The sequence below is a fragment of the Oreochromis aureus genome, linkage group 2, assembly GCF_013358895.1.
Source record: "Oreochromis aureus strain Israel breed Guangdong linkage group 2, ZZ_aureus, whole genome shotgun sequence".
Classification (NCBI taxonomy): domain Eukaryota; kingdom Metazoa; phylum Chordata; class Actinopteri; order Cichliformes; family Cichlidae; genus Oreochromis; species Oreochromis aureus.
The window spans coordinates 15,217,571-15,239,476 of record NC_052943.1 but is presented as its reverse complement, the minus strand read 5'-3'; the positions used below and the strand labels follow the sequence as shown (position 1 = coordinate 15,239,476).

Genomic DNA, 21,906 nt, shown 5'->3' with positions numbered 1-21,906 from the left:
CGGTTAATATTACGTAAATGGAAGTAAGCAGACCGGGTTATGTAATTAATGTGAGACTGGAATGAAAGAGTATTATCAAGTATGACACCCAAACTCTTAACCTGGGGGGAGGGAAGGGTGGGAGAATTTTCAATGTAAATGGAAAAGCTGTGGGATTTGGTTAAGATAGATAGTGTACCGACAAGTAAAACTTCAGTTTTATTACTGTTAAGTTTGAGGAAATTGGAGGAGAACCAGGATCTAATCTCAATAAGACAGTCTGAGAGGGAGGTAGGTGGGAGGGATGAATTGGGTTTAGAAGAAAGTTTAGAAGATAGTGGCTGTCACTATGGTTCACCAGAGCCTTAAAATTGCTCTTAACCCGTTCCAGACTGATAGATGTCACTGACTGTTTCTCTCACGTTCATAGGTTTCTTTAGATGGTGGGATGATGTGCTGCTTTTTGAAAGGAGCAATTACTTTTTCGCAGAGGGCCAGGTAGACTTTTTATGCCATTAATTTAAATTTTAATTTCAAAACTGCATTTTGAATTAATTTGGGTACTTATTTATTATCTGATATCAGAATATATTGGATGATCTGCAACATTTATACCCATATGCAAAAAGAAATTAGGAAGGGAGCAAATACATTTTCACTGCACTGCCTGCCACCCTATGAAAACTTTGGCGGCATCACGAAAATCTTTTTTATTTATTTTAACTACAAAAATCATCCTTATTCAATATAATTTTATTCTATATTTCTCCCTGATGGACTTCATCCCACTTGGAGTGGCCTGTATTAAATTTAAATTCAACATGAATTGAAAACCAGGATCATAGAAGTCATCTAAATAAGTGGAATGACAGGGAATGAAATTTAAAAGTAGCAATGGTGCTCCTATAGGCTGATGTCCACCTATCAGCAAATAAGAAAACATTAACTGCTGGCAGTGCCTGATGTTGATCTAATGTGTTTGTAATGAAGATTTCACTCTTTATTTGGTACAACTGGTGAATAAATACCACAATTTTTCCAAGTTTTGTATTATTATTTATGGCTGAACCTCATTTTAAATATCTCTGCGTAAAAACTTGTATTCCATTAGCAAAGTTAGATCATTAAGTCAATACTGAAACACATATTAAAGGACACCTAATTAATATTTATCATTTTAAAAGTTATTAATTTGTTTTTTAAATAAAATATAACTATTAGTTTACTGAAACTACAGGTTATGTAATAATCAGGCGAACTAATTTGATTTTCCTTTGCCTGATTTTATTTATTTGTTGATACACTTCTGGATAGATAAATAAATAAATAAATCAATCAATCAATCAATCTCTATCGAGTAGACAGCAGCAGTAGCAGAAAAAGGCATGACCACTGGGTGTCGCCAAAGACTTCCGCGGTCGGCTTGACGTTTCCTTTTTCTAACAGCGAAGAACTCCCAACTTCCGGCTTCGGAGCGCCCTTTCGTTGTATTTTGTCCTGAAATTTGGCCGCGAACACAACAAAAAAGCTGTCATAATCGCTCAACTCGAAGCCCCACGGCCGAGAGGTGGATTCGCTGTGATGTTTTGATGTTTACCGACCGAGCGATGTCTGTGGTGTTTGACGGGAGTCCGCTGAAAGCGATGCAGAGCTCACACACTCACACACCGCAGACTGCCCTGAGGTGAGTGGCAGATATGACACAAGAAGTGCATCCACACGATTAAGTCCCACAGCACACGTCTCCTGCTCGGGGTTAACTGTATGAAGAACAGTGGGGCATACATTTATATTTCTCTACGTGATTAAAGTTAGTGCTTTAATCCTAGAGTGCATGCTTTCACGTTAAAGAAGACAAAACACATGACAGGTAGTTAAAACCTGCTTAATTCTGCTGACTAAGATAGTAAAAACACCTAAATTTGATTCGATCACTTTGATTAGTTTAAAGTCGTATCAAGCGTATGTTTTTACTTATCAATGAAATAACAAAATATTTTTCATTACGAATACTTTCTGTGCAAGGTTAAAAAAATGATTACTTCACTGGATCAAAATTAATCTGCTGCTTTTCTAGTAATAGTTAAGTGTTTTTTCCTTGATGTGACAACATTTCTTTGGCTGTCTTTTCTTTTAAATGACTAATCAATTAATTAATTAATGAAATAATCATCAGAAGATTTGTGATCAATATAACCTCAACAAGGGCTCAGATTGGGCCATATAAGCTTGAATGGTTCACATATAGTTAAAATGGGACCACAGTCTAAAGTATCTTGGATGGCACGTGACTGATACTTGATTTTAGAGCCCGGTGACAGTCAATGCCAATATCAGCCAACTGATGTTGTTAACGCTGTAAACCTGGACTCGTCTTGGTTTCATTATATTTATTAAATTCTACTTTTAGGACAAAGAGAATACTAACAAATTAAAGATACAAATTAATATTATTTTGATCATCACATAATCAAAATTATTTTAAACATTTAAAGAAAAAAAAAATCCAGATCCAGATTTAGAATCTCGGTTTTAATCTAGAGCTCATAAAATAGCAAATGAATGCCTACAAAAGCCCAAACTGACATCCATCAACTAATAGTTTTGTTTGACTTGAACATAATTTGTTCATAATGTTATAAAACAAAGAACAGCAGGACATACTGGCATTTCTTCAGTGTTGTCATTGTTCAGTTCTCCACACGTAGTTGAGCTTAAATCAAAGGCCCAAGCTTCTACATTTTAATAATAACACCAAACAGTTACTTGCTAGCTTTGCCACTTGTAGTTCTTATATATGTTGTGAAATGAAGTTTTATTTGTCACAGGATGTCACTTTTGGTTCTGTAAAGCTTTAATGGGTGTTGCTCACAACTTCTTCGTGTATTCACACAGAATATGTTGGCAGTGATGTATTCTTAGATCATTATGGCCGTCCTTACAATTTTTAACTTGTTGGTGAGACACCACTCACTTTCCTCATGTCTACTTTCTGTTTCTCTAGTACCCAGGAACTGTCTCAGGAGATCAAGTCTTTCATCAGTGGTGTTGACACCGTTCAGGGCCGGAAGCTCAGCGTCCGGGAACATGCTCGCTGCGCTGTGCGCCTGCTGCGCTCAGTCCCGGCCTGTCGTGGGGCGGTCTTGGAGCATCTGCGAGGCGTGTACGATGAGCATGTGTCCGCCTTCCTGCACAACCTAGAGACGGAGAGTAATGCCAGCACTGGGGTCAGCTCCAACTTGGAGGACATTATACAGGTGTGACTACAAAAATACACCATCATAAAGCAAATATACACATATTGAAGTTAAAAAAGATTGTTAAAGGTAAATTTGTTTTATTATTTCGTGTGTCTGTAGGAGATTCACGGCGTGCTGTCAGAGTTCATCCGTCTCAACCCCCGAGCCTGGGCCCCTCTAGTGTCCACCTGGGCTGTGGATTTACTGGGCCAGCTAAGCAGCAAGCATGCTGGGCGTCGGGTCGCCCCCCACTCCTCCAGCCTCAACGAGCTGCTTCAGCTCTGGATGTCTTGTGCTGCCACTCGATCTCTCATGGAAGCCTACTCTCAGTGTCTGGCTGCAATGCTGGCCTGGTGCCCCGATGCCTGTGTCGATGCTCTTTTGGACACTTCAGTTCAGCACTCTCCTCATTTTGACTGGGTGGTGGCTCACATTGGGTCTGCCTTCCCCGGTACCATCATCAGCCGAGTGATGGCATGTGGACTGAAGGACTTCTGCTCTCATGGTGCTAAGGACCAAGGGCTGCTTGTAATGGGAGTGGATAAAGGCAGCAGAGTGCCAAAGATCGGCTCAGTGGTGGGAATCCTTGGACACCTTGCTGCTCACCACTCCGACAGCATCCGGAAAGAGCTGCTCAGGATGTTCCAGGAGAGTCTCAGTCCGTCGAGCCCTCTATCTCCAACCTCATCTTCAACATCCTGGGAAAGCTCCCCTCAGCTTCGTCGTGCTGCGGTGCCGTTTCTCCTGCAGCTGGCAGCAATGTCCCCAAACCTTTTTGGTCCTGTGTCTGCAGAGCTTGTCGAGTTGTTGCGCCCCCCTGTCCTGCTCCAGCTACAGGCCGTGCTGCAGGGCCTCCCCAGAGAGGAACTGGATAACATGCTGGGCCTGGTTGTACATCTCATTAGCCAGAGCCCGTCGGGAGGGGCCCGGGTCCTCAGATTTCTGGCAGACACTGCAACCCCAGCTTCAGTCATTATCTCTGGCCCAACTCCCTCACCTCACGAAGGAGTCCGAGAAGGTTGCGACCGCCTCCTGCAGATGCTGCTCCTGCATCTCCACAAGTTAGTATTCAACCGCACTGATGGAGTTGAGGTCAACCCCCATCATTCTGCTTCCTCACAGCCCCAGAGGGTCATCCCGTTCTTGGAGGAGCTGCAGTCTCACGTGGGTCAGCTGTGTGCTGAGACTCTGCGACTGGAGAGGAAGCGTCACCTCTGGCTGCACCAGCTGCTGTGTCTGCTCTCAGTTTATGGGGGTCCCAGCACAGCCACCGAGGCCCTCTGCCAGCTGCTCACTCAGGCCCGCAATCCAGAGGAGTTGGCTCTGGCCTGGCAGCTCCACACCACGCTCTCCTCCTGCATGGCAGGCCTCATTCCCGCTGCCATTGCACGTAGCGTGGCCCAGATCCACACACACACTCTGGGGCCTCGGCAGCTTAGGCAGCTGCTGCTCAACCTGGCTGCAGCCATCCAGAGTCAGGACGAGGAGAGAAGAGGAGCAACAGGTGCTCAGTCCTCCATGGTGGTCCAGATGGGCTCGGCGGTCTCAGGACACCTCCACGATTTCTGCCCACTTCTTCTCCACGGTGACCCAGCTGTATCTCACGCTGCAGTACGCCTACTGTCCTGCAGCCCGCTCCCTCGGACCTGCTCCCCAGCACAGCTGCTCCAGCTCTCTTGCGCCGCCGTCACTCATTTTTTCCTGGCTCTGCGAAGGAGAGGAGAAGGAGGGAAGGCAGGGAGAGATGGAGGGCAGGCAGGTGAAGCAGTGAACTGCTCCGTTCTTCTACTGTCCCGTTTTGCCGCATACTCTCCTCTTACGCTCAAATCAGTGCTTCAGCAGCTGGTTGAAGGAGCGCTACATAAAGGCAACACCAACCTGTTTGGAGGGCAGATTGCAGACATGTCTGGCGCCCCTGTGCCTTCCCCATCTGTGTCGCCTGATCTTGGAGCCTCTTTGATGGACGTCAACTGTCGGTTTGGTACCACCGTTAATTTTTCAGGTAGTGTGTGGTCGGTGTTTCACGCAGGTGTGATTGGCAAGGGACTAAAGGCTCGCACCATCACACAGCTGCCTGACCCATCATTAGTCATACAGGTGAGTGTTTAAAGATTGCAGTGCAGTTAAAACTATAAATGGAAGTGGGTTTTTTATGTATTTTTACTGAAGGTTGTGAATAGAAATTATTCCTCCATGTGACTCGTATAAAATGATCAAACAGAGGAGATAAGTCTGTAATAATGTGCATGTTTTCATCCTCTTTTTTTTTTCTGCAGAACATTCAGATTCTGCTGGCAGTTATTGTCAAGTGTTGCAGCTCTTCCGGTCTGAACGGCTCACGATCACCGTCTGACCCCGATGAGCCGCCACCCATCAACGCAGAAGCAGCCAAGGTTGTTGCAGTCACACTGGTGGAAAACGTCTGTCCCGACGTGGCCAATAGCGAGTTATCCTGGCCCCCAGAGGAGCACGCCCGCACCACAGTGGAGAGAGACATCCACATTCGGCGCTGCTTTGAGGCCCACCCTGTACTCTTCCCTCTGCTTCAGGTCGTTGCGGCTGGACGACCGGCTCTCTGCTACTGCTCAGCGGTGCTCCGAGGCCTCCTGGCCACTCTGTTGGCCCACTGGGAGGCATCTCGCGAGTCATCATCCACAGACTCCCCATGGCACCTCCAGGCTTCCTGCCTCTTGGTGTCCTGCATGGGAGAAGGCCAGCTCCTGCCACCCGTCCTGGCCAACGTCCACGAAGCTTTCCCTCACCTGACTCCCTTTGAGGTGAGGCTGCTGCTGCTGGCTGTGTGGGAGTATGTAAGGGGGAATGGGCCCATGCCTCAGAAGTTTGTCTTCAGCCCAGAGAAGGGCATGTTCTGCAGAGATTTCTCACGGGACGGCGACGTGGCAAGATACGTTGCACCGATCCACAGCGTGCTACATAAAAACATTGACAGACTGGGGCACCTGTGCTGGCGGTTCCAGCTCTGAGGAATGACGGGGAATAAATAGACTGTAAAATGGAGGGAATACTGTGTTACGGTCCAAGAGCGGACCCCAGAGTTTCAGTCACTGTAGTTCACTATCATATCAGTAGAGCTTTGTGCGCGTGCATACCTTTTGTACTGTTTTTAGACTTGATACATTTCTAACTGGTGAGAAACACAACACAAATGGCACATGTGTACATTGTGTGCATACAGAATCTGGGATGTAATGTGTTTTAATGTGTCATTTTGGTTACAAAAAATACATTAACTGCTAAATCATTTACAGACTGTTTTGTATAATTTTCACATTGTTCGTGTTCTATAACGGAAACACAACTTTGCTTTCTTGTTGTGTACACGACCTCTTCTTTCAGCTACTTTTCAAAAAATAAACCTTTGTTCCAGAATTTGACTTAACTTGAGTGTTCCTCATTGATGTGATCGTTAGAAAGTTGTATTATTAGCAGTTTACAGGCTCTTTTTGTATTTGAGATTCACTAATTTAGATTCAATTTGAAAAAGAAAAAAATAACTTGCAAAGAAAAGTTAAGACACTCTAAATAAGGTAAAAACAAAAAGGCGATTATCAAATCATCAATCCTGGGCTTTACAATAGACTTAAAGTTGTCTTTGAATAACTTTGACTATACAATTTACAGATAATCTGTATTTCACAAAAAAGAAAAGGTGGATTAAGAGGAGGTATGCGCTGAAGAGAAGAGGGAAGTCAGTGGAAGCAAGCCATAATATGTGTGTGTGTGTGTGTGTGTGTGTGTGTGAATGGGAGGGAGACAGGTGGAGTGATCAAGATGGATGAGTTTAAACACCTGGGCTCAACCGTCCAAAGCAATGGACAGTGCACAAGAGAAGTGAAGAAGACAGATTTGTGGCAGAAGGATAACAGAAAGAGTGAAAGGGAAAGTTTACAAGGCGGTAGTGAGACCACAAAGAAGACAGAGGAAGTGGAGCTGGAGGTGGCAGATAAGATTTTCATGAGCGGTGATCAGGATGGACAAAATTAGAAGTGAGTAGATCAGAGGAACAGCTCTTTGGAGATTAAAAGGTAGAAATGCATGGGTGAGATAGTTTGTCGCAGAGGGAATGTATTGAGCAAAGGATGTTAAAGATGGAGACCATAGTGAAGGTTCATGGATGTAGTGAAGGATTACATGCTGAGGATGGAGGCTGATGATCTGTGGCGATCCCGAAAGGGAGCAGCCGATAGAAGAAGAAACAGGACCATTAACATGAGGTCCAGAGGGGAAAATAAGCGTAAATCATGGACGAACACTGATCTTTAAGGCGATTACGTTCAGTTGTGTTCCTTGTGTGTGTGTGTACATCTGCTGATCGTTATGATTTATAACACGGCTGTAGTACAGTTGCACACATCGGATTGGCTGGAAATGAATCCGGTGGGACAAAGACTCACATGTGTGCTCTTCACTGACTGGAGCATGGCGATGACGTGTCCGTGCCTGAGAGGATACATTCATACGTTCATCCTCTCTTTACAGCCAGAAAAATAACATAAAGATTAAAACAATACTCTTTATAGTGTTAACCGCGACATATTGACCTGCTATCTGGAAAACACGCGTAAATATTAGCGCGGTTGCTGAGTATCCTATTTCTTAACGATCTTTGTTGCGGAGTGATTGGGGGCGGAGTCAAGAGGCCGCATAATCAAGATGGCCACCTTCACTGCAAGGTAGGACAAAGCAGTTCCGTTGTTTCATCGCCAATTTATTCTTTTTTTCGATATATTATCAGTGCGCGGGAGGGCAGAGATTATTACCTTAGTTGGACATTGTGTAAGCGTGAAAGTAAACTCACTGTTTCGGGGTTTAACTGCCGCAAAGTCGGAAAATTAATGCGGGAAAAATTCGATATCCCCCTCAATTGAATTGAATTGAATTGAATTAGCGACTTGACAGGCTGGCTCTTAGTAAGGTTAGCATCTTATCTTGATCCGGATTGGCGATTAACGATAACACTGCTGTCAGACAACGGGTGCATTAGTACGTGTGTAAAAACGTAGACGTTTATTTATTGTTAAATTAAAAATTCGTGGCGGTTTCCGGTTGTATTTTTCCGTCTTGAGCACTCACTAGCTAGCCCGCTTAGCTGATGCGTTAGCTTTTACTGCCTCTTTTCCTTGTCGGCAGTCTGAGCACATCCCCTCATCGGGATTTTTACAGTAGGGCTGGGAATGAGTCTTTAATTGCAGGACCAGCGTCTGAGGTGAGGACAATGGGGTGCTTCTTGTTAATATGCACACTGTGTGCAGGGTGAGGAAATGGGTAATTGTATAGCAGCCTGTCACATTTTCTGGCGCTATTTTTCATCCTTTTAGCCCATAGAGACCAAAGTCCGTCTGTGTGTGCTGTCTGTTACCTAACTCCTGTTCTGTCGTTTGGATAGCTCTGCCAGGCATTGCATCCAAATGTGATTGCACGCTGAAGCTAATGTTCTTGTCTTTGCTTCCCAATACAGGATGGCGCCTCTCTTGGTACTCGGGCTGGCTTTGTGCCTCAGCGGGACTTGGGCTGTGGACAAAGGCAATTTCAAGACCTGTGAGCAGAGTGCCTTCTGCAAGTGAGTTCCCAAAAGACAAACTGCTCATAATAAAAGTGGCATACAATTGCAGAGGTTTATAACTGGTGTTGGCTTTTGGTTTGAAATGTTAAACAGGCGTCAGCGAGCTTTGAAGCCTGGAGAGTCTCCTTATCGAGCCCTGCTGGAGACCATGGAGCTGACCAACACCAGACTCACCCTGCAGCTCATTAATGACAACAACAAGGTAGATTATAGAAAAGGGACTTTGTGATAATCCAACAAACATTTACACAATCTGCAAAATATGATTTCTTTACTTTTTTTTTTTTTAACTTCTGCCTTTGTTTTTATTGCTTTTATCTTTATTTATTGCGTTAATAACTGAATTATTAGGCTAACAAATCACTTTTCCCTTGTTTTTATGTTTTTGAACTATCTGCTGAAATAAAAAATGTTAATCCCATTTTCCAGGGTAACCTCTTTGTTATGTGAAATTATAGTGATCCATTGCTAAACCCAGTGTTTTCCTATGCTGTGTTTGTAGAAAATGAGGCACTTGCCTGCTTCTCACTCTTCTCATTCTCGCTTTGTGTTTGGGTCTCAGGTGCGTCTGTTGCTCGAGCTCTACCGCCTCCAGGGAAACATAACGAGGGTGAAGATTAACGAGCTTAAGCCTCTGAAACCTCGCTATGAAGTCCCAGACGTGCTCATCAGGGAGCCTACCACAGAGCCGTGAGTGTCCCGTGAGGGTTTCATGGGTGGGTGGAGGTTTTGATGTTGGGAGTCAAGCCAAAAAGACAAAAACAGGAGGGATACTTATTTCAAAGGATCTTTAAATAGGAAGAGTAACAGAAAATATTTCATGATAACATCAGCTTTTTTAAAGGTTAGGTAAAGTGAGGGTGTGAATTCTACAATTTCTACTTTGACAAAGATCCATTGAATAAAAGAGATGCTTCAAACAAAGCAACACACACTCAGATGTGACTTAGGAATTATAAAATAAAGAAGCTGTCAGATTTTCCTTGTTAAATGAAAGAAAACCCATCATATGGTTCATGGTTTCTCTGCACCTCCCGACTGTGAAGGTGTCAGGTCAATGAGAACTGAAACTTTGAATAGAAATTGTTCCAGTAAACAGTAACTGTTTCAGATAATTTCCTCTGTCTTACAGCTTATATAAGTGTGGAGTTGTGATTAATGAGATGATAATAAAAACTATTCAAACTGAGTTCCTGACCTTGCATTTCTTCATCAAAACTAAATCCTCGCTTCACATTTCTCTCTCACTTTCTCTCTTTTTCCTTTCAGCCTATCTGTCTTGTCTCAGGATGAGAACGGTGTGGTGCTGTCCCTGGGGGTGGAGTCTCAGAGAGTCATTATTAGCGCCCGGCCCTTCCGACTGGACATCATGGAAGGAAGCGACGTACTGATGTCTCTGAACTCGCGCGGCCTGCTGGCCTTTGAGCACCTGAGGATGCGCAAGGACACGTGAGAAACCCACGCATGCACACACATTTACAAATGCCAGCCCTCTCTTTGAATCCACGTCGTCACTCCGTGGATGATTTCTGTTTTTGTTCCCATGATATGGTTTGTTTTTTCAGTATTGTCTCTGACTCGTTGTTCTGTCCTCTTCTCCCCTATCATCCTAGTTTCTCCTATAAAGTAACTAGCACAGTGGCTAGCGTGTGGGATAATATCAAGAGGGTATTCTCTAGGTAAAGACCCTTAAGATTTGTGTGTATTCTGTCCCATGTGCTAATGCTGCCAGTAATGACATAAAATTTAGGGCCACACATCATATCAACTGCTGTATTTACTCTCAAATAAATGTGACGGAGAGAGAGAGGGTGTGGGTGAGTGTGTGCATGGTGATGTTTGATTTTTATTTAGATTAAGCGATCATTCCAGCCCTTCCTGTTAGCATAGATGTGATAGACTGTCTTTACAATGACGATCAGAAGACCCAAAGAGATTATCCAGAAGAGTCTGCTTTAGGCCTTTTAGTTACTGTCTGTGTAAACCAATGCTTTGTCAGATCAGCGTTTGATTAACTGTACTCTTTAGTATTGCTCTAGCAGCTCGTCTGAGAAATTCATCTAACACCGCAACTGCATGACTGACTGGATTTCTCAATCTGTTCTTTTGAATGAATGATTCAAATTTTTACTCTTACTTAATTTATGGTCAGAGCTAAGTGCAGAAATAATGTTAGCGTTGGTTTAAGGTCCAGATAAGAGCTATGATGTGGTATTACACACACATCTGGGTTTCCCACAAACTTATTTTAGATCTGCCAGAAATTATGTTGCTGTCATACATAGTATAAAAAAGAGAGAGATAGCATGACGTCTTATAAATCACTGAGATGCTGTCACCATCTTGGTGTTTTCTAACCAGATTTGGTTAGAGAGAGGTGAATGATTGTGGCTGGAGGGTAACCCTCCTTCCTGACAATTAGCATGACCAAAATGTAAGAAATTGACTTGATGCTTTATTTAGTGTGATCTGAGTGTGACTGAACATATAAATTCATCAGGAAAATGTTTACAGAGGTCAAGCCAGAGGGCTGTTTTCCTATAGACTTCAACAGGACTTGAAGTGTTTCTGCAGCCACAGGTTGCAGCGCTTAATGGTGGTCTAGCAAGTTCCAGGTTCATGAGTTGCTACACTGAGCCCATCTAGGGTGCAGAGCATAATAATGACTAACATCACCAAATAGAGTCCAAGACAATGGAGTTAAGTTTATTTGCATATAAAATATGTATACGTTAATGTAAGATCATGCATATACGCACATACACCCCCTAACCTCTCCTGCCACAAAGTCAGTGGGAAACAGTGCATGTAGTCCTTGTCCTGCCTCTTAGTTCTCGGGCATTACCTCAATTCCCAAACCCAACAGCAACATCTCTCTTTGTGGTTATATTTCAGTTTGTAGTTGTGCGTGTTCTTGGTGTAAGAATTGCCAGTGGAGCTATTTTAACCAACAATACAGTGCTTACTGTCTGCATTAACAGGGTTTTAAGACAAGCTGTTATTTACACTTATCCCTGGCATGTTATCACTGCAATTCATTTCAAAACTTTGTCTCAAATGTGTGAAGGGTCTTTTGGTGGCTTACTCTCGGTTACTTTCGGTTTATGCCTGATCTACTGGGTACAAGTCCTTTGGGTGTTACATGCTGCAGCCTCTGGAGCTCCTGTCCCATAATGTCTAGCTTGAAATAGCCACAAGGCAGGGAGTTGCTCAGTCCCTTTTGTCATTACAGTAATTAATGGTAGATATGGTCAATGTCAGTGTGTTGTCAGGGGGGGCAATCACCAACCTGTGTTTGTATGTCCCTTTCCTTTAATCATAGTTTAATTATCCCATATATTACCACCATCACAATATCATCAAGGTGGCCTGACTTTGCCAAAGTAACACACCTTTCTTTTTCCCATACCCCCTCCTCGCATTGTTCTTTATGGCATGGAGCAGTCAGGCAGACCCAGAGGCTGAGAAGAAGGAGGAGGCTGATCCAGCAAACCAAGCAGAGGTACTGCACAATAAAATCCACTCTCTTTCAGTCTTCCCCTCTTGATTTAAAACCACCATTTCACTGCTGCATCTCAGCTAGATCTGAGTGACATGACTGTTTCCTCTGTTTGGCTAACAGACAACGAAGGAAGAGGAAGAGAAAGTAGAAGACGGGATGTGGGAAGAAACATTTAAATCGCACACAGACAGCAAACCTAATGGTAAATCCTACTTGTGATTTCAGTATCGGTATCATAATGTCTGCATGTCAGTGTGTGTTCGGGTCTGCCAGGTGGTGAAAAGGTATTCTCTTTGACTGATGTTGGATGTGTTTGCTCCTCAGGTCCATCTGCTGTTAGTTTAGATTTCTCATTGCCAGGAGTCGAGCATGTTTATGGTATTCCAGAACATGCAGACACTCTCAGACTCAAAACAACAGAGTGAGTGCCACCAGCATTTTACATGTAGAATAGATTTCATTATGAAAAATGCACAGATGTTTTATGTATGCCTGTGTTTGTGTGTTCCAGTAATGGAGATCCGTATCGACTGTATAACCTGGATGTGTTCCAATATGAACTGTATAACCCTATGGCCTTGTACGGGTCTGTCCCAGTGATGGTAGCCCACAGTGCCCAGCGAACTACAGGCATCTTCTGGCTTAATGCTGCAGAGACCTGGGTGGATATTAGCTCCAACACAGCTGGAAAGGTATGTGGGTTTTTTTTGTTTTTTGTCATTTCCTCCAAGAAGTCTTGAGCTGGATTGTCACTTAAAGTAAATTTAGTTTTTTGTTTGTTTGTTTGTTTGTTTTTGGCTAGCATTAATAATATAAAAAATATATAAAAGCGTCTTTGGTCGTGCTGCTCTCTTTCCAGACTGTTTTTGGGAAAATGCTAGATTATGTTCAGGGCTCCAGTGAGACACCACAGACAGATGTGCGTTGGATCTCTGAAAGCGGCATCATTGACATCTTCATTATGCTGGGACCAACTCCTAAAGACGTCTTCTCTCAGTACGCCTCTCTTACAGGTAGGAAGTGTCAATACTGCTGAGACTCTTGTGTAAAGTTGTATACACAAATACCACTAGCCTTCATTTAATAGTCTTAATGTTTTAATGGTTCTTATTGAGGGCCTGTTGGGATTTCCTTGTTCGTTAGCAAATGCTTCTGGCCGGGAGCACAGAAGTGGTACCCTCGAGCTAAAACATCTCGTTTCAGATAGACCGTAATCTACTGGGCTATATGAAGGCCTAATACGCGATAAAGAAATCTTAAGGTGAACTCTGACTATTCAAGAATACAACCTATTTTGCTTTTTGTTTGTTTGTTTAGCTTAAAATGAGCAGTCCAGTTTATTCAGATTTGTTTTATAGCTCTTATTCATAAGAAATATTCCAGTCTCTGTAGTTGTAATAATGTTTATAGATTCATTTTTTTTTGATTGCCTATCTGGTATTGCACCAATAATGATTGTAATCTGCAGCCTTCTTGTATTAATTAAGATTGCTGGTATTGACAGAAGTTTTCAGTGGTAATTCATGAACTGCTCAATAATTGACTTGAAATATTTGATTATTGTTCCACTTAATTCAAGGGCTGCCACAAACAGTTTGAATGCAATTTTTTGCCTTCTTGTACCCTCTAGTTGAGATTGCTGGTAATTTTAAACAGAAGTGATTAAAATCAGTGGTAATTCATGAAAGCGTCTGCTCAAATTTAATAAAAATTTGACTTGAAAAGCTTCAAATGAATTCTGGACACAGCTTCTTCTTCGCGGCGTCATGCAAGTCCGTTAAAAGAATCTTTTAGATTATTGATCCACTGCTTAATGCCAGTAATAAAGCTACAAATTTAGAGTAACAGCTCTTGACTGGCCTCTTCTTTGTGTTTATCAGGCACTCAGTCTTTCCCTCCACTGGCTTCCCTGGGATACCATCAGTGCCGCTGGAATTACAATGACCAGGAGGACGTGAAGTCGGTCGATGCCGGCTTTGACGAGCACGACATCCCCTACGACTTCATCTGGCTCGATATCGAGCACACCGATGGGAAGCGCTACTTCACCTGGGATCCACACAAGTTTGCAACCCCGAAGGAGATGCTGCAGGGTCTCATGGACAAGAAGCGCAAGGTACAGATGGAAATATTATGAAGTTCACAGTGATATGATGCACAGTTTGATGGGTGTCTGCCCAGAACTTCACTGAACTTTTTTTTTACTTTTCTAGATGGTTGCTATTGTGGACCCCCACATTAAAGTAGATAGCAACTACAAGATCCATAATGAAATCCGCTCTCGGGGTTTCTATGTCAAGAATAAAGATGGTGGCGACTATGAAGGCTGGTGCTGGCCTGGTAAGAGACTGAGAACTCCACATCAGTATTTCTTTATCAAACATCAAATATTTCTCTAATACTCTTTCTTTGTTTTTTCTTTGGTTGGATGACATCTGTTAGGAAGTGCCAGTTATCCAGACTTCACTCGTGCAGACATGAGAGCCTGGTGGGCCAGCATGTTTGCCTACGATCAGTATGAGGTGAGCCTTGAAGACATGAAGCTGATAATCTGCAACTTAAAGTTTACCTATTGAAGATACAGCATGACAGCTGTGTAACTGATATAGGATGCGTTTGTTACATTTTTGTTTTAGTAAACAAAATTTATTTAATATATTCTCACATGAAACTGAACCACCTGAGCTTTCCACAATTGGCTTGTAACTGTGAATATTCATTCAAGCTTGAACTTTTTAGGAGTAAAAATAAATAAATTGATTTTCCATAAATTTGTTTAATCTTGTCTCAAAATGAAATCTAATCTGTTCACTCTCCAGGGCACCATGGAGAACCTGTATACATGGAACGACATGAATGAGCCGTCGGTCTTCAATGGGCCGGAGGTCACTATGCACAAGGATGCAACGCATGGAGCCTGGGAGCATCGTGATATACACAACCTGTATGGTTTATATGTGGTGAGTGTATTGAACTGTGACCTTTCTCATTAATAATTTTTCAGAGAACCTATAGATTATTTGGAGTTTGTGTTACTCTGTTGGAGGACAGATGGTCTGTGGCGTCAGTCCTTTTATTGCCTGTTGCTGAAAATAAAACTTCCTTTGAAAAGGAATAAGCTATCCTAAAGTTGTATTTGGTAACTTACTGTAAAATGTTAGTCTGTTTTCCTCTTATTTATCGATCTCTTTATTATCGACAGCAAATGGCCACGGCGGAGGGTTTGATCCAGCGGTCAGGAGGAGTTGAGCGACCATTTGTCCTGACCAGGGCCTTCTTCGCTGGGTCTCAGCGCCTCGGTGAGCCATTTTCTTGCTTTACTTTCTTGCCTGCTCTAATGTAGACGTGGTATCACACGTTGAACAGCTGACATTTACAGGATGCAGTCTTCTTTGTTTACATTTGGTGTTGGCTAGACCAAACACCACTTTAAGTTTGTTCAGACTAAGCCGTGAAAGGACCCTCGACTCTTGGACAGTAAAATTATCCATGCTCATAAAAACAGCACGGGTCATTGTTTTACAGGAACCATTGTTTGACAACCCTTACCTTAATAATTCCCTAATTAGTAGTACTGTAAAGGCAGTAAATTGAAGCTTAAAATTAAAACGGTTCACTTTATTTTTACTTTTTATAACAAAAAGAATTGGGTGTTGCATTATCTTGTGTGTTAAGGTTTGTTTTTTGGCTCTTAGGTGCTGTGTGGACAGGAGATAATGCTGCTGAGTGGGGCCACCTGAAAATATCCATCCCCATGTGTTTGAGTATGGGCCTGGTTGGAATCTCTTTCTGTGGCGGTGAGTGCAACCCTCCTAGATTCTCTGGTCAGCTTAAAATGGCCATCGTGTTCAGTTTCATAGTGATGTTGTTCAGATACTGTTTGTGCTGGCCAATCTCATGATGAGGACAACCATCCAAACCACATTAGAGCTATAATTTGATTAGTCATATTAAAATCAAACACAATCTTCAAATGCATCTCTGGATGCTGCTGCAAGTCGGGTTGTTTTTTTTCTTTCCCCTTTCTTCCCCACCTTTGCCTCATTTAATGTTTTACCCTCCATCAGATAACTGTTCAAACCTGATACAACTTAATTCTTAAGGCTGAAGCACTACTCTGCTGCCACACTGGAGACTGAAATTACCATTATCATTACAGCCAGAGTTTTATAGTCCAGGTTCAGAGAAGTGATCAGAAGTCATCAAAGCTCTGAGCGTGGGACTTTCCAAACCTGGAGGCACTACTTCTAGTTCTATCAGTCCTCAGATTTTGCTTTCCTTTTTATTTATAGTACTTACAAAGTCTTGATTTTTATGAAACCTCAAATGTGGAACAGAACAATGCTAAAAAAACCTTTTATTTGCTACCTTTTAATATTTAGCTATACTGCAGCTTTCAAATAGGTGTTAGTGTGCAGCATCTAACTTGAACACAGCAGTAAAACTGGACTGAATTTTGAAAGGGAAAATGCATTCATTCAGATCAGTTTTACGTAATTGTTTTGACTAATACACAAATCCCTCGGGTGTTTGGTAAGGTTGTCAAGGAAATGGGCATGAGACATTAGCATGGTGAGCCCATATTCCCATGCTAAATTAGCTGCAGTCACATAAAACCTGATTTAGTACAAAATCCGCTTTAAGAGTTGAGCTCTAAACATGGATTATTTCAAGAAGTTTGTGTCCTGCCGTCTTGTGTTGTCAACCGAGGCTATAATGTCCCTCTCTGTCTCACAGCTGACATCGGTGGCTTCTTCAAGTCTCCCAGCACTGAACTGCTTGTGCGCTGGTACCAGGCGGGTGCTTACCAGCCATTCTATAGAGCCCATGCCCATGTGGACACGCCCCGCCGCGAGCCCTGGCTGTTTGGTCCAGAAAACACTGCACTGATCCGTGAAGCCGTGCGCCAGCGCTACACCCTCCTGCCCTACTGGTACCAGCTGTTCTACCGCGCACATGTGACAGGAGAGCCCGTCATGAGGTGAATGATTTTGGTTAACCTGTATGTATTGACTGTTTATTCACGGATAATTGATTGATTGATATACCTTTATTAGTCCCACAAGGGGGAAATTTCATAATTGTACTCTGAAAAGGCCTCATTTAACCAGACTGCGGTTTAAAATGTATTTAATATGCCAACTAATTTTAAGGCAGTTATTTGCTTGCTTTGAGTTTATAAATAAGAATGATGCATATTACCACACCGAAAAAAAGGGTGATTTCATGTAGTTACTGCAATGTGCTGTAGGAGTATATTGTGATGCAGATGCAAATATTGTGTGCATGTCTGTTGCAGACCTCTGTGGGTGGAGTATCCTCAGGATCTGGCTACTTTTGCTCTGGAAGACGAGTACTTAATTGGTAAGACAAGTAACAAAATTTGAGGCCTTCAGCATTCATCAAGCATCCACAGTGATAACTGCAGTTTGTCATTGAAAGACCCCTCCCTGAGTGACCTGGGATTAAAAGTGACCCCTTTCACAGGTTCATCTACAGACACCTTGTTGAACAAAGGCTCCCTTATGTTCAAACATGCAATGAGCCTTAGTGGAACTTTATTTCTGTCACCTTATTGCGCTTTCCTCTCATGTGACTCACATGATGCATCAGTTGACTGTGTTGTCGTGATGTGTAATTTGAGTGTGGTGCTCTGTAAGTGATTTACCAAATGGCACTTTAAACCCACACTTCGGACTACATGCAACACAAGACTGTTCAACACCACATCAAATGACAGGAAGTGCAACAAGGTGACAGAGCTACGGTTGCATTGACACAAACAAATGGTTTGTCAGGTGAGCAGCTAACAGGGACAGTCTGATGCTCAGACCGGTCTTGTCACAGCTGAAGTTACAGTTCAAAGTTGGAAAAAGAAATTAAGTCACAAGTCGACATGCATGTGAACATGATTTTGGCTAAAATATAACCACCACCTATCTAGCTTCCCTCAGTTTGTTTCTTTCCACCTGACAAACTCACTGCTTTGGGTCACTGTTTTCCCTTCTCTATAAATCATGTTTTGGAAGTACAGGTTGTATAGTGGGGGTACACTCTTATTTATGTTATAGAGTTATCTACAACTTGCTTCTGCTGCCATCAGGTGGCCAAAAATACCTGTTATCTTGGTTTAAATTGACTCCTAATGTTCAGACACTTGAATTAGAAAATCTGTGCAGCTGTGCCTGTCTGTGTGGTGGTGTTTCATTTTGTCTTGTACAAGATGACAAACGAGAATAAAACCCTGAATCCAGTTGTTCCAGTCAGACAGGCATGTTTTGAAATGGTTGCCACTTCCCCTGATGTTGTTTTAATTCTGCCTCAGGACGAGACTTGCTGGTGCACCCAGTTGTTGAGGAGGGAGCCAGAGGAGTCACTGCCTACCTGCCCGGCAAAGATGAGGTAAGAGGAAGAAAAGGAGGCTTTTATTTTGACACATGTAACAGGTATCTTTGATCTTTTCAGACGGGCGTGTCTTAATGTGTGTGAACGTGTGTTATCAGGTCTGGTTCGATGTCCACACCTTCCAGAAACACAACGGTGCCCAAAACCTTTACATTCCTGTCACCATGAGCTCTGTAAGTGTCGAACTCTCAACTTAACTTTTTTTTTTTTTTTTAAGCTCAATGTATTCTTTCTCACATTTCTCATTAGTAGCCTTGATGCTTTGTTGGTAGATCCCGGTTTTCCAGCGTGGCGGTTCCATAATTCCCAGGAAGCTTAGAGTCCGCAGGTCCTCCACCTGCATGGAGCATGACCCCTACACTCTCTATGTGGCTCTTAATCTCCAGGTAACTGAGCTGCACATCCTCTGTTGCGACAGTGCTAAGTAATGTTGAGATGTTAATGACAGGTTTTAACCATTTATTTAATGCATTATTTATTTTGATAGAGAACTGCAGATGGTGAGCTCTACATAGACGATGGCCATACCTTCAACTATGAAAAGAAGGAGTTCATCTACAGGAAGCTTACCTTTGCCAACAAAGTCCTCTCTTCTGTGTGAGTGACGGATATGTTACCAAAATTCTAACTAAAATAAATAAATAAATCATTGTCACTGTAGTTACACTTGTAATAGTCTCAGAAATGTAACATTATAAAATATAAACACAGTGAAACTGAAGAAACGTTTCCACATGTTGTGCCAATCTATTCAGGGACAACTTCTTTAATCTTAAATCTGTTATTGCTAAGTATTTAACTCTGTGTCTGCCTGATCCACAGTAACCTTGCTCCTGATGCCAAGTTTACTACCGATTCCTGGATTGAACGCATTATCGTACTGGGAGCCAGTAAACCCAGCAAAGTTACCCTTAAGACTGCTGGTAAGTGCTTGATATGAAATCATCTTCAGTTCGAGTCTGCATGTTGAAGCTCCTTTCAAATGTTTTAAATGTAAGCATTTACTGGTAAACACTCATGGAATTAAAAAAATCGTGATGTGTGCCATTAAAGTGGGATATAAGATAAAAAGGGATCTATTGGGTGAAATTTCATGCTCCAGATTTATATTCTTATGCTAGAGTAGATTGGCATGAAACAGTTATAAATAGTCACTATTTATTCATCCACTGCTTGAAGTAAGCCACCTTTCTCATGCCCCTCACAAATAGAAAGTTTGAACATAAGGTGGGTGGGGCTTCTCATTGACATCATGCAGTTTCAGGACTAGAAAAAACTGTACAGACGGCACTCTGAAGCCTGAGGATATTTGTTTATACTACGACCACGTTTAGTGTGAGCATCAACAACTGAAACAGGCAATGGATGAGCAAAAATAAGGGACAGGATCATTTTCTACTCTTTGCTGATTTCCCCTTATTTAGTTTCATGCAGTTTAAGAAGTTGTTTTCAAACTCTTATTCAGATGGGATGGCAGCTTTAAAGATGGCAGCTAAAGATTTAAACAACAGATGTGAAAATGGGCAATCTGTTAAGGATTTATGTGAAAAATATGCAGCTTCTAAACTTAAAATCCCCTGATGTTTATCTTACTTTTTTGTTTGTTTACAGATGGCCAAGAGAAGCAGCTGGAGTTCGATTTTGACGCCTCCATGTCTGTTCTGACGGTCCGTAAGCCCGGCATGAACGCAGGGGCCGACTGGACCATGACGTTTCAGTAATCGTGAAAGATGAAAGAGGAGGAAGCAGAAGGGGGAAAACGACTGGTTTGAACCGAAAGTGAGGAGAGGGAGAGAGGGAAACGTAAAAAAGGCACTAATACCCATAACTAACTAAAACAGAGTAAGATAGGCAACATGGTGGGGAAAAAAGACACTGATTACACGCACACAGAGATTCATGTATACCTGTTAGTCGATCTGAACCACTTTACTTCTCTGCCATTTCCCTCTTGTGTTCACACTCTAATACGTAACAGAGAGAGTTCAGGGTTATTGCTAGATGGACAATTAGGTTTTGCCACATTGCTCGACCTGTTTGATTCATGTCATTATTCTTAGGAATCTTTGGGGTAAGACAAACTTGTTTTTGTTTTGTTTTTTCGTCCACTTCTTTTTCCATCCAGTTTGCCTCAGAAATAAAACAACAATCCACTGTTTTCCATTTAAAATGAAGGTTCACATTCAAATCTTCCATCTGCTGTTGATCCCCTCGATGCTCATCGAAAACTAATTTCATTCCTCTTTTAAGAAAAGCACTTAAATTGACTTAGATTCAGGCCGTCTTTGTTTGTGGTACAAACAAAGGATACAAAATTTCTCCCCTCGCCGTTCCCTGTATTCCAGAATTTGCATGCATGGATAATCAACCGGCACCGATCTGGTTGTTTACCTGCCGCACAGTGAGGGGATTTGCAGCTGCTGTTTAGAACAAAGTTGGCAATGGGAATCACTTCAGGGGACTGAACCACTGACAATTTGTGGCTCATTCTGTTGATGTGCTTTCATTGTTTTACCTTTTTGTTTTCCAGCATTGTTCAAGAGATTTTTTTTTTCCTTAAATGCACTTGAAGAAGAATGAGAACTGATTGAAATGATTCTGTGGAGGTGGGTTATGCCCCACCGAGTCAATTGATCTGACCTTTTTTGTAGTTTAGTTCTGTGAGGTTTTTTGTTTTGTTCTTTTTGCTTGATTGCTTTTATGATCACAACCATACGCTTAGCTGCATTTTTGTTGGTGATGAACTGGTGGAAATGGAAGTGAGGGATCGGACTTCAGCTCTCAAAGTTGTCAGATGTACTTTAAAAAGATGAGACCAAGTGAAAATAAAATTGATCAAATGTAAACCTATTGCCTTCTCTGAGTCAGTAATTCATAAATGTTTCTTTAACCTCCTAAGACCCGAACTCTTCCACGACATGCATTTTTAATTTCTCTTTGATATTTGGGCATATTGGGGCCCGATGAATGTAAAAACAAAGAATTTCCAGATTATTTATTTATTTATTTATTTTTTTTACCTTATTTTCATTTTTAAGAAAAATGAGAGCCACAAATGAGGACATTCATTTAAAATTTTGATAGAACAGTAGCAGTATAATGTCCTCGTAAGTGGATATCAGGCCCATGTATAGCAAAATTGAGTATTTTGGTCAAAATAACCAAAAATGTGATGTCCACATATGTGGACGGCAGGT

The 21,906-nt window shown here is 42.2% G+C and overlaps 2 protein-coding genes across 5 annotated transcripts; both read left to right on the top strand.

The window, feature by feature from the left end:
- The first annotated feature begins 1,393 nt into the window (after positions 1-1,393).
- Positions 1,394-6,602, top strand: ints5 (integrator complex subunit 5). Its single transcript, XM_031750934.2, has 4 exons — positions 1,394-1,663; positions 2,984-3,236; positions 3,339-5,315; positions 5,495-6,602. The coding sequence occupies exons 1-4, from the start codon at positions 1,569-1,571 to the stop codon at positions 6,200-6,202; spliced, it is 3,033 nt and encodes a 1,010-aa protein (XP_031606794.1). The 5' UTR covers positions 1,394-1,568; the 3' UTR covers positions 6,203-6,602.
- Positions 6,603-7,202: 600 nt separating this feature from the next.
- Positions 7,203-21,559, top strand: ganabb (glucosidase II alpha subunit b). Of its 4 annotated transcripts, none has more exons than XM_039619111.1 (25): positions 7,203-7,225; positions 8,698-8,799; positions 8,896-9,004; positions 9,365-9,492; positions 10,072-10,251; positions 10,416-10,481; positions 12,247-12,304; positions 12,425-12,506; positions 12,629-12,725; positions 12,816-12,996; positions 13,164-13,317; positions 14,185-14,420; positions 14,518-14,644; positions 14,747-14,826; positions 15,124-15,264; positions 15,507-15,603; positions 16,000-16,101; positions 17,042-17,285; positions 17,604-17,668; positions 18,630-18,706; positions 18,808-18,882; positions 18,982-19,095; positions 19,197-19,306; positions 19,532-19,632; positions 20,321-21,559. In XM_039619111.1, exons 2-25 carry the CDS (start codon positions 8,699-8,701, stop codon positions 20,428-20,430), a joined length of 2,835 nt encoding a protein of 944 aa, XP_039475045.1. In that variant the 5' UTR covers positions 7,203-7,225; position 8,698; the 3' UTR covers positions 20,431-21,559. The 4 variants fall into 4 exon arrangements, with proteins under 4 accessions (XP_039475045.1, XP_031606913.1, XP_031607143.1 ...); XM_031751053.2 differs by lacking the exon at positions 7,203-7,225 and adding an exon at positions 7,775-7,912; XM_031751135.2 differs by lacking the exon at positions 7,203-7,225 and adding an exon at positions 7,931-8,445.
- The last annotated feature ends 347 nt before the right edge of the window (positions 21,560-21,906 follow it).